Source organism: Somniosus microcephalus, chromosome 12 (assembly GCF_052327205.1).
Source record: "Somniosus microcephalus isolate GS21.2 chromosome 12, FLI_Smic_1.0, whole genome shotgun sequence".
NCBI classification, from domain to species: domain Eukaryota; kingdom Metazoa; phylum Chordata; class Chondrichthyes; order Squaliformes; family Somniosidae; genus Somniosus; species Somniosus microcephalus.
This window is the reverse complement of record NC_140998.1, coordinates 172,576,371-172,592,792: the sequence shown is the minus strand read 5'-3', so window position 1 is coordinate 172,592,792 and position 16,422 is coordinate 172,576,371. Positions and strand designations below refer to the sequence as shown.

The window sequence follows — 16,422 nt, the reverse complement described above, 5'->3', positions numbered from 1 at the left end:
ACCAGTTACATTCTCAGTAGGTTTGTCAAATGATTTCCCTTTCATAAATCCATATTTTCTAAATGTCTTGTTATCACATCCTTTATAATACTCTAGCATTTTCCCTACTACTGATGTTAGGCTAACTAGTCTGTAGTTCCCTGTTTTCTCTCTCCCTCCTTTTTTTAAATAGTGGGGTTACATTTGTCACCCTCCAATCTGCAGGAACTGTTCCATAATCTATAGAATTTTGGAAGATAACAACCAATGCATCCACTATTTCCATTGCTACCTCTTTTAGTACTCTGGGATGCAGATTTTCAGGCCCTGGGAATTTATCAGCTTTCAGTCCCATTAATTTCTCCAGCACTATTTTTTTTTTTTTACTTATACTAATTACCTTTAATTCCTCCTTCTCACGAGACCCTTGGTTCCTTAGCATTTCTAGGACGTTATTTGTGTCCTCTTCCATGAAGACACAACCAAAGTATCTGTTTAATTGCTCTGCCATTTCCTTGTTCCCCATTATAAATTCTCCTGTTTCTGACTGTAAGGGACCTACATTTGTCTTAACTAATCTTTTTCTTTTTACATACTTGTAGAAGCTTTTACAGTCCAAACATTAAATGCAAACATTTAAAGATCGCATGGATGAACTACAGAATTTGTTCATCCGTTTGGCATAAAAATAAAACAAAAAAGATGACTCAACCGTGGCTAACAAGGGAAATTAGGGATAGCATAAGAAGCTTTTACAGTCAGTCAGTTTTTATGTTCCCTGAAAGCTTACTCTCATACTCTATTTTTCCCCTCTTAATCAATCTCTTGGTCCTTTTTTGCTGAATTCTAAACTGCTCCCAATCCTCAGGCTTGCTGCTTTTTCCGGCAACTTTATATGACTCCTCTTTGGATGTAATACTATCCTTAATTTCTTGTTAGCCATGGTTGGGCCGCTTTTCCTTTTGTGTTTTTGCGCCAGAAAAGAATGTAAAACTGTTGCAATTCATGCATTTGTTCCTTAAATGCTAGCCATTGCCTATCCACCGTCATGCCTTTTAATGAAGCTCCCCAATCTATCATAGTCAACTCCCTCCTCATACCTTTGTAGTTTCCTTTATTTAGATTTAGGACCCCAGTTTCGGATTGGACTTCACTTTCCATCTTAATGAAGAATTCTATCATGTTATGGTCACTCTTCCCTAAAGTATCCCACACAGCAAGGTTATTAACTAACCCCTTCTCATTGCATAATACCCAATCTAGGATAGCCTGTTCCCTAGTTGGCTCAACGTACTGGTCTAAAAAAACATCTCGTACACACTCCAGGAATTCATCCTCCACAGTATACAAGGCTACGGGCCAAATGCTGGAATATGGGATTAGATTAGACAGGGCTTGATGGCCGGCGCGGACACGATGGGCCGAAGGGCCTCTATCCGTGCTGTATTACTCTATGACTCTATGACTCTATTATTGCTAATTTGGTTTGGCCAGTCTATGTAGATTAAAGTCATCCATGATTACTGTAGTACCCTTGTTACATGCATCTCTAATTTCCTGTTTGATGCCGTCCCCGACATTACCACTACTGTTTGGAGGCCTATAGACAACTCCCACCAATGTTTTCTACCCCTTGGTGCTTCTTAGCTCCACCCAGACTGATTCTACATCTTGATTTTCTGAGCCAATATCCTTTCTCACTATTGCTCTGATTTCATCCTTTACTTACAATGCCACCCCACCTCTTTTTCCTTTTTGCCTGTCCTTCCTAAATATTGAATATCCTTGGATATTCAGCTCCCAGCCTTGGTCACCCTGCAGCCATGTCTCCGTATTCGCAATTATATCGTATCTGTTTTCATCTATTTGTGCTGTTAATTCATCTACCTTATTACGAATGCTTCATGCATTCAAATACAGTGCCTTTGTCTTGTTAACATTTTTAGACATCTTAACATTTTTTGTACTAAGGCCCTATTTGTCTTACCATTTTTTCTTATCCGGACCTTATTTGTTGGTGCACTCCTTTGTACGCTCTGTCCCTTCCTGTCACAATCTGGTTATCCTTACCCCAATCACCTTCCTGCACGGCTTCCTTGTCTTTTCTCTTTAGCATTCTAGATTTCTCTCCACCGGGACCCTTCCCCCCCACCCCCCCTTATTTAGTTTAAAGCCCCATCTACCTCCCGAGTTATTCGATTCGCTAGAACTCTGGTCCCAGCATGGTTCAGGTGTAGTCTGTCCCAATGGAACAGCTCTCTCTTTCCCCAGTACAGGTAGACTACCCTTTATCCGGACTTCCGAAAACCGAAACCCTCTAAAAACCGAAGGTTTTTTTGGTCAGCGTAAGTCGTGCGCACGACCCCCCCGCGGACCCCCGCCGACCCCCGCCGGCCCCGACCCCCCCGCGGACCCCCGCCGACTTACGCTGAGCGTCAGCGTAAGTCGTGCGCACGACCCCCCGCCGACCCCTGCCGACCCACCTTCCGAAATCCGAAATTCTCCGAAAACCGAAACACGGCTGGTCCCGAGGTTTTCGGATAAAGGATAGTCTACCTGTACTGATGCCAGTGCCCCACAAATCGAAACCCACTTCTCCCACACAAATCTTTGAGCCACGCATTCATCTCCCTGATCCTATTGACCCTATGCCAATTTGCTCATGGCTCAGGTAATAATCCACTGATGGGTGAGACTAGAACTAAGGGGCATAATCTAAGAATAAAGGGCTGCCCTTTCAAAACTGAGATGAGGAGAAACTTCTTCACTCGGAGGGTAGTAAATCTATGGAATTTGCTACCCCAGAGAGCTGCGGAAGCTGCAACATTAAATAAATTTAAAATGGAGATAGACAGTTTCCTAGCAGATAAGGGAATTAGGGGTTACGGGGAGAGGGCAGGGAAGTGGACGTGAGTCTAGATTCGGATCAGCCATGATCCTATTGAATGGCGGAGCAGGCCCGAGGGGCCGTACGACCTACTCCTGCTCCTACTTCTTATGTTATTACCTTTGTGGTTCTGCTTTTTAATTTAGTCCCTAGCTGCTCAAACTCTCAGCAGAACCTCTTTCTTCGTCCTACCTATGTCGTTGCCGCAAAAAGAGATATTCGGACAAGTGACCAAAAGCTTGGTCAAAGAAGTAGATTTTAAGAAGTTTCATAAAGCAGTAAAGCTCCTACTACAATGGCCCATCAAACATGACTAGGACAGGTGTACAGCACGGGTTAGAAACAGAGTAAAGCTCCCTCTACACTGTCCAATCAAACACTCCCAGGGAAGGTACAGCATGGGTTAGATAAAGTATAACTCCCTATATGCTTTTTCAGCAATGTCCAATACCCTGAATTTCATCAGTGTGCCATTTTTAACTTTCCACACTAGCCATTCAATGGCCAAGTTAATGCCAATTAGGGACAGTATTTCACAACCCACTGACAACTGGGTTGAGACTGCAAATTTCACAAGGACCCACAGAGCCAACTGACTTTGATCACATTAGTATGGACTGAAATTAAATATTGATCCTGAAGCACTGTGCCCATAAGAAGTTAGAAAAAAACAGCACAATTAAAAGTAAAATGCTAATGCTGGGACTTTCTCTACACGCCATGTGCCTGGCTTTACTCGCAATGGCAACACTGAGAAAGTATTATTACCCACACTGAGCCAGAAGCTCATCGCATACATCTCAGAATGGTTTTAGCAGGCCCTACATCTTGGAACTCACAGCTGCAGCCAATGGGACATGCAGAGGGCATCTCTCCCCAACCCCAATTATTCTGAAGGCGTCGATTCCTGGCTGATATGTTGAGTATCCTTCAGTACCTTATTTACGTGCGAGACGACACATGGGTCAGGTTATACTTCAACCATGGAGGGAACTGCAGCCTCACCCGTCACCCAAGACATTGACCAACGAGGGTCACAGTGCAAGTGCTGAGACCTATATAACTTTCCCCTTCCCCTCCAGGATCAGTTGCTGCTCCCTAGACAGATCAGTGATCACTCTCAGGTGTGCTTGGCAGGTTTGAACACCAGGCAGTGAGCAAACCCACTGAGTTATTAGGGGAGTAGAATAAGGCACCATACTGAGCTGCTCACAGCAGTATCCAACCCTGTCCAGCAGTTAAGTACAGCACAGTTAGCGGTCAAAGAGATAGGAGTCAGAGTAAACCTTACCTGGCTCCAGAACTTCCTGATCACTTTTCTGTCATGTGGGTTCCCCCAGTAAGGCAGCACCTAAAGGTGGAAGGAAAACCAACATAGCTACTCACATTCCAATATTCAGCACTTTATCTCAATTGAAAACCAAGGTGAAAGGCAAAGGATTCAGTAGAATGGAGTAAAGAAAAAAAATTTGCATTCGTATAGGACCTCCTCATTTCCTCAGGTCGTCAGTCAATTAATTATTCTTTCAAGTCCAATCACTGTTGTTATGCAGACAGCAGCCAATCTGTGCACAGCAAGGTTCCACATACAGCAGTGAGATAATTGACCAGATAATTTCATTTTTGCTAGGCATGTTGAAGGATAAATGTTGGTTAGGACACCATGCTGTTCTTCAAATAAGATTTAACGGCTCATCTGAAAGACGGCACCTCAGACGATGCAGCACTCCCTCCGCACTGCACTGAAGTGTCAGCACTTTGCTCAAGTGCTCAGAGTGGGTCTTGAATCTACAACCTTCTGAGCCAGGGTGTTACTAAACTAAACTGGCACTGCAGAAGAAGTGGGAGGGAAACCAGGAAACAATGATTAGTGAAATCAAACTGTTTATTTAAAAGCCTGCTGGGGCTGAATGTGTTGGAGGACGAGATGGTTACAAGGGGATCAAATAGAAGCTTTTGAAAATTAGGTAAGATTTTGAGAGGGTAAGTTGCGAAAGAAATTTCCATTGGTTAGAAAACTGTCAACAAGAGGGCACAGACTGCAGATTGTCACTAGAAGAACAAAGGAGGATGTTGGAAGATATTTTTGGTGGGCTATTAAAATGTGGAATGCGCTCCCCCAAATGGCTGATGCATACATAAAAAAATCAACAAATAGACAAAGCCATAAAAAGGGAAACAGAATCTTTGGTTTTGTAGCTAGCGGCTTAGATTAAAGCGCCAGGAGGTAATGTTGGACTTGTACAAGATCTTAGGCTCCAGTTGGAGGACTGTGTACATTTTGTTCCTCCATTATAGGAAGGATACAAGAACAATGGAAAAGGCAATCTCTCAGGAGGTCTTCAGGATCATGATCAAGTGAGTAATGATTGATTGTTTCCAGTGGTCGGCAAGACGGTAAAGACAGGATACAAATGTTAAATAATCACAAACAGAACTAAAATGGAGATTAGAAAAAAGTTCTGTATGCAAGTGGTTGGAATGTGGAATTCTCTCGCCACAAGCTGCTGTTGAAACAGTGCCCATTAATTGTGAAAATTGAGTTGCACGGAAAAGAGGAATAAAGGTTTGGGAAATGACTTGGAGGTTGCAAATAGATTAGCTGGGATACTGAAAGGTATGAAAAGGCAGTGGGATTAGACAAGGTGGTATAATAAAGGGTATGCAGAGCAAGTGGGATGGAGGAGATTAAGATGGATAATGAAGGGTATAGTGAGCAAGTAGGAGAGTGCCGTACGACTCGCTGGGATATTAAAGGGTATGCGAAGCAAGCAGGACAGTAGCATTAGATTAGGTAGGATATTAAAGGACAGGAGCCATAACTGCAAGGGTGGAATTAGACTAATTGGCATTGAAGGATATGGGGATTGAGCATGAGTGTGGGATTAGATTGGGTGGGATTTTTAAAATGGTGGGGAGTGGGATTAGACTGGGTGGGATAGTAAACAGTCTGGGGAGTGAGCAGGATTAGACTGGGTAGGATATTAAAGTTGTGGGGAGTGAGCAGGAGAGTGGGATTCGACTGGGTGGGATAGTAAAGGGTACGGGGAGTGAGGAGAGTGGGATTAGACTGGGTGGGATAGTAAAGTCGTGGGGAGTGAGCAGGAGAGTGGGATTAGACTGGGTAGGATATGAAAGGGTACAGGGAGTGAGCAGGAGAGTGGGATTCGACTGGGTGGGATAGTAAAGGGTACGGGGAGTGAGGAGAGTGGGATTAGACTGGGTGGGATAGTAAAGTCGTGGGGAGTGAGCAGGAGAGTGGGATTAGACTGGGTGGGATATTAAAGGGTATGGCGAGTGAGCAGGAGCGAGGGATAGTAAAGGGTACGGGGAGTGAGGAGAGTGGGATTAGACTGGGTGGGGAGTGGACAGAAGAGTGGAATTAGATTGGTTATTTTATGCACAGTCCATGATGGAGTGGGTTCAAAGCTACATCTGTAGCTCCATCCATCGATCTCTGAAATGGCTGAATTACCCCCTCCCCACACTTCAGCAGGGATTTCTCCAACGGAACACTTGTACTGAGCAAGTGCTGGATGAGACGTTAAACCGCGGCCCCGACTTCCCCCTCAGGTGGACGTAAAAAAATCCCTTGGCACTTTCTGAAGAACAATGGTGTTCTGGCCAATATTTCTCCCTCAACCAACACTGATTATTTGGACACTTATCTCATTGCTGTTTGTGAGACTTCGCTGTGCGCACATTGGCTGCTGCATTTCCTACATAACACTGGAAACACTTCAAAAATAAATAATTGGCTGCGAAGCATGTTGGTACGTCCTGAGGTCATGAGAGGCACTATATCAAATACAAGTTATTTCTTTCTTGATTTCCTATTAACAGAGAATATTCGGCCTGCGAGGGACTCGATGTAAAATGGAAATGCATTCGAATCGCGAGATAGAAAATCACATCCAACATGAAATAAAACAGAATATTTCTTCTGCTCAATTACATACCCAATGCAAACCCCTTCTGTCTGAGAGATACAGCAAGTCACTTGGAAGCCAGCGGACAGGGGCTGAAATCCATGCCTAATGTAACCTCTATTTTTAGTTTATAATTTTACAATTCTTAATTATTACAAGCATTGTGTGGTTTTCACCCAGAAGCCAGCTGAATATGCCCCTTTCTCTGGAAGCGACACAGAACCATAGAGGATTCTTCAGTGCCTGTGCCCTAGATGCAGTCAGATTCCAGGTTTACTGACAGCACATGTGCTCACATTCATTTGCAGCAGAGTAATTGGTAATGCAATACTGCCACCTAGTGCCAGCACTACTCAGGAAACCAGGCTTAACAGAATTCATCGCAATCTACTGAGACATCCACACAGCTAGAGTTTCTGTTTCATTGATGCAGAGTGCACACGCTCTATCCAAAGGCACAAACACACTCACCTAAACCCAGAGAACATAGGCAGAGGTCAGCATCAGGCAAAGCTTAGGGACCCCATCATGTGCACTGCTGGCCTTCAACCAGCTAAAGCTGCACAGCTTCCCAAGACAGAGCATTGGCACAGTTCCTGCTATTCAAACCATTGGACCAGTTGGACACTGGTTGGCATACAAGCAGAATTGTAATAGTTGTAATGTATCCCATAAAGTGCATCTGTATCGATTTCAGAATGCAGACTGAAGAGAAAGACTGGCGAGTAACGTACATAACAACGTGCTGCAGCAGTACGAGCACGTTCACTGCTGAGCACACACATCTGGCTCCACGCATGCGGCTCCAAGCTCGAGTTACAATGTGCAGCAGTGATGACTGCAGTATTACCAACATTCATTCCCTATACACCAGCACTGCAGAGCCCTGCTGCACCACTCTCCCCTTCGTGCCGGTTACCTTGAATCGCGAGACAAATCTGGAGAACTCCTGGTGCCAGTTGTTGAGCGTGGAGGCAGGAGAGATGATTAAGAATGGACCCCAGATGTTTTCTCTCTGCACAACAAGAGTTCATTCAGTAAAAAAAAACACGAAATTGAGTGGCTAGTTAGTAAAAAGCCTGTAATATTTGTATGAGCAGTAGTTGATGGGTTGAGTGACTTTCACCTCAGATGTCAGTGTTTGGATTCCAGTGCTGACTAAGGCGGTTATCTGAAGAGACTGCAGCAATCCAACAGCACAACACAAATTATGCACACTTCACAAATGGGCCACAAATTGTAAATAGCTTCTGGTGGCGAGCCCACAAAGGTGGGAGCTGTAGGAATGGAAATTAAACACAAGTGGAATTGTGAATTGTGGAAGGGGGTGCGCTTCTCAAATTACAGCACGGATTCGGGACATGGTAGAGCAGTGGTGTCGCACAAACAGCTCAATCCGCCCTCCTTCCATCCTGCCCACAAGACCCCTGCCGGTTCCAGCTTGCGCACAAAGCTGATTTAGACGTGCTCAGCTCTAGCTCTTTAAACTTCCTCAGCCTGTCAGGCTAGAAAAGGCTGTTCAATCAGCTTTTAAATTGTGGTGAGGGGCAATGCAAGCATCGAGGAGGAAGAGTGGACAGTGGGCTGCAGAGAGCAGGGTAGAGCAGCTTGAAATTTGAAACGGGGGAGGGGTTTTTTGTGCATGGGAGTTGGCCTGTGTGCACCAGGGTCTTGAGTTTGTTTAATATTGTAGCCGTGATCATCTTGAACACCACGGTTTAACATTTTGTTTAAGAGTGTGAGTGTGAAAGGCTTAGAGGGTGCAGAATTCTTAAAGTGCATCCAGGAGAGCTTTTTGAGCCAACATGTAGAAAGTCCTACAAGAGAGGGGGCGATACTGGACCTAATTCTGGGGAATGTAGCCGGGCAAGTGGTGGAAGTGTCAGTAGGAGAGCATTTTGGCGATAGTGACCATAATTCGGTGAGATTTAAGGTGGTCATGGAAAAAGACAAAGACGGCCCAGAAATAAGGGTTCTAAATTGGGGGAAGGCCGATTTTAATATGATAAGGCAGGATCTGGCCAAAGTGGACTGGGAGCAGCTACTTATAGGAAAATCCACATCAAAACAGTGGGAGACTTTCAGAAGGGAAATAGAGAGAGTACAACGCCAACATGTTCCTGTAAAGGTCAAGGGGGGGGACCAACAAGCAAAGGGAACCTTGGATGACAAGGGATATACAAAAATGCATTAGAAATAAAAGGGGGGCTTTTGGCAGTTACAAAAGACTAAAGACGGAAGAAGCCCTCGAGGAGTATAAAAAGTGCAGGGGCATACTAAAAAAAGAAATTAGGAGGGAGAGGAGGGGCCATGAAATAACACTGGTGATCAAAATAAAGGAAAATCCTAAGATATTTTATAAGTATATTAAGGGCAAGAGGATAACCAGGGAAAGGGTAGGGCCCATTAGGGACCAAAGTGGCAATCTGTGTGTTGAGCCAGATGATGTAGGCGGGGTTTTAAATGAATTTTTTGCATCTGTGTTCACTATGGAGAGAGACGATGCAGACATAGAAATCGGGCAAGGGGACTGTGACATACTTGAACATATTAGCATCGAGAGGGAGGAGGTGCTTGCGGTTTTAGCAGGCCAAAAAGTGGATAAATCCCCAGGCCCGGACGAGATGTATCCCAGGCTGCTGTGGGAGGCAAAGGAGGAGATTGCAGGGGCTCTGACACAAATTTTCAGAACCTCTCTGGCCACAGGGGATGTACCAGAGGACTGGAGAACAGCTAATGTAGTACCATTATACAAGAAGGGTAGCAGGGATAAACCAGGGAATTTCAGGCCAGTGATCCTAACATCTGTGGTAGGGAAATTATTGGAAAAAATTCTGAGGGACAAAATTAGTCTCCACTTGGAGAGGCAAGGATTAATCGGGGATAGTCAGCATGGCTTTGTCAAGGGTAAATCATGTCTGACAAATCTGATTGAATTTTTCGAGGGGGTGACTAGGGCGGTGGACGAGGGAAATGCTGTGGATGTGGTTTACATGGACTTCAGTAAAGCTTTTGACAAAGTCCCGCATAGGAGACTGGTCAAGAAGGTAAGAGCCCATGGGATCCAGGGTGCCTTGGCGCGTTGGATCCTAAACTGGCTGAGTGGCAGGAGGCAGAGGGTGATGGTCGAAGGTTGCTTTTGTGACTGGAAGCCTGTGTCCAGTGGGGTACCTCAGGGATCGGTGCTGGGTCCCTTGTTGTTTCTGATCTACATAAATGATTTGGATGAGAATGTAAAAAGGTATGATCAGTAAGTTCGCAGATGACACGAAAATTGGTGGGGTGGTAAATTGCAAGGAGGAAAGCCTCAGGCTACAGGACGATATAAACGGGTTGGTCAGATGGGCGGAAAAGTGGCAAATGGAATTTAACCCTGAAAAGTGCGAGGTGATGCATTTTGGACGGACAAATAAGGCAAGGGAATACAAAATGAGTGGTAGGACCCTAGGAAGTACAGAGGGTCAGAGGGACCTTGGTGTACATGTACATAGATCCCTGAAGGCAGCGGAACAGGTAGATAAGGTGGTTAAAAAGGCATATGGGATACTTGCCTTCATTAGCCGAGGCATAGAACATAAGAGCAGGGAGGTTATGATGGAGCTGTACAAAACGCTGGTGAGGCCACAGCTGGAGTACTGTGTGCAGTTCTGGTCGCCTCACTATGGGAAGGATGTGATTGCTTTGGAGAGGGTGCAGAGAAGATTCACCAGGATGTTACCTGGGATGGAACGCCTCAGCTATGAAGAAAGACTAAACAGGCTGGGGTTGTTTTCCTTGGAGCAAAGAAGGCTGAGGGGGGACCTGATTGAGGTGTACAAAATGATGAGGGGCATAGATAGGGTAGATAAAGAGGAACTTTTCCCCTTAGTAGGGGGGTCAATAACAAGGGGGCATAGATTCAGGGTAAGGGGTAGGAGATTTAGAGGGGATTTGAGGAGGAACTTTTTCACCCAGAGGGTGGTTGGAATCTGGAACTCACTGCCTGAAAGGGTGGTAGAGGCAGGAACCCTCACAACATTCAAGAAGCATTTGGATGAGCACTTGAAATGCCATTGCATACAAGGCTATGGACCAAATGCTGGAAAATGGGATTAGACTGGACAGGGATGGATGGGCGGCGCAGACACGATGGGCCGAAGGGCCTCTTTCTGTGCTGTAAAACTCTATGACTCTATGAGGGCTTCCACACAGCCCATTTCCAAAGGGAGTTTTACCTAACTCGTGCTGTACCTGCCCTGGGAGTGTTTGATGGGACAGTGTAGAGGGAGCTTTACTCTGTATCTAACCTGTGCCGTACCTGCCCTGGGAGTGTTTGATGGGACAGTGTAGAGGGAGCTTTACTCTGTATCTAACCCGTGCTGTACCTGGCCTGGGAGTGATTGATGGGACAGTGTAGAGGGAGCTTTACTCTGTATCTAACCTGTGCCGTACCTGCCCTGGGAGTGTTTGATGGGACAGTGTAGAGGGAGCTTTACTCTGTATCTAACCCGTGCTGTACCTGGCCTGGGAGTGATTGATGGGACAGTGTAGAGGGAGCTTTACTCTGTACCTAACCCATGTTGCACCTGAGCAGGAAGAACAGATGAAGAACATACAACTGATGTGCAAATTACACCGAATGGAAGAAATGGACATATGGGGAGAGTCCAGCCTACAAAGGGGGGAAAAAGTAGTGTCGGGGCTCCTGAAGATTCGTCAGATCTGCCAGTGCAATTTATCTAAAGCTGTGCAGCGCAGAGCAAGAGGTTGCCTCCATGCAGCAGTGTTCGGTGCTTACTTTTCTACTACTCAAAAACTTTATAAATCTCACCTCAGCTAAATGTGCCAAGAAAGCAATGCTCTGTACCGTCTTACCGAGCCCCATTTCATCAGCCAGAATCCCATTGATACCCTTAAAAGAAGAAAAAGAAATTTCCAAACAAGATGGAGCCACAGTTGAGACAAATATACTGCACTCATGTCAGACAGGCATTAACAGTTAAGGCAGCACTCCTAGCCAGGTCTCCCTTCAAACAGGGTATGAAATGGTACACAGACACACATGTTTGGAGTCAGCCAGTTGCTGCAGTCAGTGAGCTACCACAGCCCTGTGCCACACAGGGTCAACAGTGTGTTTGGAGATGGGGATACATCTACTTTGAATTGCCTCCTTTGTAAAAGGAAAACCCTACAGGTACACTACCATTACTGGGTGAGTAGCTGCATGGTCCCGAATGCACCGCAAATAAAATAGCGATTCACAGATAGTGGGGTGAAACAGCTGCATTCTGGCTGTGCACCCCTCTGATTCATGGGACACATTGCCAACCCACAGCCTGTCATGGACAATAATGTGTTTGAGACGCTCACTACTATTGAAGCATACCAAGTCACATTGAGTCACACATGCACTTGAACCTGTGCATCCACACACACACACATCTGCTCTTGAATCTGCCAGTGTTGTCTGTGCTCAGATCTTACCTGTTCGTAGAGGTTAGCAAGCCAATTCATGCCCTTCAGTTGGTAGGCCTTGAGTTTACCATTGAACATGGAAGGCTGTGGGATGTCCTCACCAGCCCGAATGGAAGGGTTGGCCAAGCTGTAACTCTCCCCAAAGCCCGTCCCAGACTCGTTGGCTGCCCGCAATGCTGCCATGCGACTCTCCTTTGCCTCTTCATCGAACAATCGGGTCTGAAAGCAAAAGAACACACAGTGGTAGCCAGCTGTAATGAAGCCCTTGGCTGTTGAGAAGAGCAGGCTGGAAGGGGAGCAGCCTGTTCTGAACCCAATGCTGCAGTAGACACTATCGCCTGCAGTAGACCCATTACTGTGTGATTTGGAATTTCAGTTCCTGCTGTCACACTGCCCGCTGCTAGAATGGAGCAAACGTCAATGTCCCATCGAGCATCCAATTATTCCAACCGAATACAGCGTTGGACCGGTGAATGCTCAGAATCCACACCACCCACAAAATAGCTGAGTCTAAGCTCATTCAGCCAGGAGAGGCTTTTCACCTGAATCCTACTCTCACACTTAGTCACCATCATTAAGCACAGAACATGCAAGATTATATTTACGTAGCAACAGGTCTACTTTTTAAGGCGTGAAGTTACCAACTCCACCCAGTAACACAACACCATTAAAATCCATGAGCAGAACAGCGAATCATCAAACCTCGCTACCCATACAACACAGCACAAACCAAATCCCTATAATCCACAGCACAAAACAGCCAGCTTAATCCTCTCAAGGTGTTACTTTCCAATATGGATGTATGAATGTAATCTGACACATGTGGAAGCAGCACTGCTCACATGGTTAAGGGTAGCAGTGCAAGCAGGCACGTAGACAGGTTGACACAGATACCAGTGAAGAAAAGGATACCCCTCCTGCCAGTGTATGACATCCACAGCTTACAATGGTAATCATTTTCAACAAGACCTTTATCTCCTCTAGGCATGACTCTGCCATTTCCCAATGGCTTTTATTCTCCACAAACTCCAACTCATCCAAAACTCAGCCAAACACATCCTGTCCAACATTAAGACCCTCTCGCACATCATCCCCACCCTTGCTGACCTGCACTGGCTCCCTATCACCAACATATTACATTGAAATTCCTCATCTGCAAATGTCACCATGGCCCTGCCCACTGCATCTCCAGCCTTATACCCCCGCCCAAAAATGCATTCTGCGGCTCTCCGACTCTGGGCTTGTGTAATTCCCATCCCCTACCTTTGACGCCGAACCTTCAAATCTCTCAGCACCACTTTCTGGAACTCCCCTCTTTCACATCTTCACCTCTTCATTTCTCCCTTCTCCTTCAAAAAAAACTCAAAAACCTACCTTTTTAACCAAGCTTTCAATCAGCCTCCTAATCTCTCCCCTTGGTGTAACATCTGTTTTCCTATCTATCTTCATTTAAGCACACCGAAATGTTTTTTATATTGAACATGCTACATGTCAACTGTTCTTCTCGTTTGCCCTGTTTACTCGTTTGCTCACTCAGATATCAGAAACAACCAACAGGTCACTGTAACACGAGTGCACGTGAACAGCTGTGCAACCAGCCATTAAGCACCATTCCTGTAATAAACAGCAGACTGTCAACATCAACACACCTACGTAACCCGCGTTCTGCAGCCCTTCATAATGAACTCTGCCACTCAGGAAACCAACAGTTCTTACCTTTTCAATCAGAGACCTGGGTGTGAATCCAGCTTTACTGACAGAACAAGGTGTCTTTCCGCTGGCTGCGAGAGCCCTATCTGAAGTGAGTTAAGGCAATCTCAGCCCAGCTCCTGGAGAGGACAAATTTAAAGCACAAAACTGCCCCCAACTTGGCACTAAATTCGCAACCTCACCTCAGACACTGACGGCATTTGCGGTAAATGTCATACTGGTGCAGTAGGAGGTGTTCTTGCCATTCATTCTTGCTCAAGGATCCGGTACAAATTTACATCCTGCACTGCTTCCAAAATGGGTTTAGTGAAAATATCGCGCAAGACAAAACCAACCAGGTGAGGCATACACTGCACCTCAGGGACTAGGCCAGGAGAGTCACAACTGGAACATAATGATTGACATCAACACACGGAAAACACGAGCAACTCACTCTGGCTTGCTGCACTCGGAAGGCATCCTCTGCATTCTTCAGCGCCTGTGCTTTATAGTATTCGCTATCTGTAAAACAGAAACATCGCACACATTAAGACCCTAAACATTCCATGACTGTGCTCCCACTGGGGCTCGGGTTGGCAAAGTGTAGCGAGCCCACCTCACTGATTAACTTGGGCCAGCTGCATTGTCAACTTTACTTCAACGTCACTACCACAGAAGAGAGGCACCAACCACCCTCTAAACATGCCCTAATGCACAGCTAACTAAATGGTAAGCAGATTGCAGAGGACTAACCAAAACGGAGGACAAGCAAAGGCTCTTGGGTGTCAAAACAGTTTTTAAAAAAGGTCATTGGTCCCAATTCATGGATCCTCGCCTCGCCGCCGCGTCCCTCGACCTCGCCTCGCCGCCGCGTCCCCCGACCTCGCCTCGCCACCGTGTCCCCCGACCTCGCCTCGCCGCCGCGTCCCGTGACCCTCGACCTCGCCACCGTGACCCTCGACCTCACCTCACCACCGTATCATCACTTTTACTTCCCAGAAAGCTTTCCAATTGTCTCCTGACCCCATTTATACCCTCTGCTTCGATGGCCTTCACTGGTATCTCATTCCACCACACGATTCCTCTTTGGGTGAAAAAGTTTCCTTACTTTGCCTACTGCCTCACTTTTATCCTGCATCCCCAAGATTCAAACCATCACGAGGGGGTATACTTTATCCTTCATTAGCTCAAACATTTATTGAAGATTGTAGATCTCTTCAAAGGCTCCTCTAAGTGTGAATGTTTTAACACAAGGACGGTGCCATGAAAGGGTTAAACTCCCTGGCGCTCATTGCGCAGCTGCTCACTCACTGCATCAGCAAGGCAGCAGGAATTGCGAGCTGCCTACTTCAGGCATGTGACTTCCCAGGCTCCCACGTCTATAATCATGAGGAAGTAAGATTGACTGAAGGCCAACGATAGCGTGTCTACCCATGGCCTTGGCTACATCCTTGCACAATGGATCAAAACAAGCTGTGCAGGCCACTGTCAGGAAGTGGTGGGACTGACACCGTCAGTCTGTGCACATGCAGAGTAGACACATTCCAGACTGCACAGGTCAACATATATTTACATGGCACCCCCTCACATGCAGGAAGATGTCTCCAAGCACGTCACAATAAAGAGGAAAGGGAAATGATGGACACGGAGCTTGAGAGGGGAGGGGAATGGCGAGGCTAGGATGGGGAACATTGTTGAAGAGGACGGTATTGAGGAGGTTTCTGAAAGCAGGGTTGAGCTGGCAAGGCAGGGGGAGTGGGCAGAGGATTCCAAAGGGCATCAGCATAGTGAGTGAACAATTAGTCGCCAATGCTAGAGCAAAGGGAGCAATGGTTAAAAGGAAAGTCTGGTGGGTACATTTAGAGATGTAGGGCGCTATGATGTGGGGTGATGTGAGGCACGAGCAATTTAAAAACAAGGGCGCAAAATTTGAACTCAACAAAAAAAATTCTGCATATTCTGTAAATCTGAAATACAAACTGCAAATGCTGGCAATACACAGCAGGTCTATCAGCATCTAAGAGGGAACAGGTTCTGGTTTCGGGTGGGGCTCTCCATCAGACAGCCAGTCACATAGCGGCAGGCTACGGACAGGCAGAGAACTGAGAGGCAGGTGCAGTTCAGAGACTCGGGGGTACAAGCAACTTGTATTTATATAGCGCCTTTAACTTAGTAAAACATCCCAAGGCACTTCACAGGAGTATAAGACAAAATATTTGACACTGCCACATTAGGAGAAATTAGGGCAGGTGATCAAAACCTTGGTCAAAGAGGTAGGTTTTAAGGAACGTCTTAAAGGAGGAGAGGTAGCGAGGCAGAGAGGTTTAGGGAGGGAATTCTGTTGTCTAGGCCCTAAGCCCTGGAAACCAAAGCCACCAAAGGTTGAGTGATTATAATCAGGGATGCTCAAGAGGGCAGAATTAGAGGAGCGCAAATATCTCGGTGGGGTTTGTGAGGCTGAAGGAGATTACAGAGATAGGCAGG

The 16,422-nt window shown here is 46.1% G+C and overlaps 1 protein-coding gene across 3 annotated transcripts in view; it reads right to left on the bottom strand.

Moving 5' to 3' along the window:
- Positions 1-16,422, bottom strand: part of ino80 (INO80 complex ATPase subunit) — a 119,971-nt gene that overhangs the window by 43,406 nt on the left and 60,143 nt on the right. For all 3 annotated transcript variants that reach the window (XM_086003844.1, XM_086003842.1, XM_086003843.1), the window contains exons 11-15: positions 14,393-14,460; positions 12,259-12,468; positions 11,606-11,686; positions 7,715-7,810; positions 4,158-4,217 (exon numbers count right to left, since the gene is read on the bottom strand). In XM_086003844.1, coding sequence (XP_085859970.1) covers positions 4,158-4,217; positions 7,715-7,810; positions 11,606-11,686; positions 12,259-12,468; positions 14,393-14,460 — 515 coding nt within the window. The remainder of the gene's footprint in view (positions 1-4,157; positions 4,218-7,714; positions 7,811-11,605; positions 11,687-12,258; positions 12,469-14,392; positions 14,461-16,422) is intronic.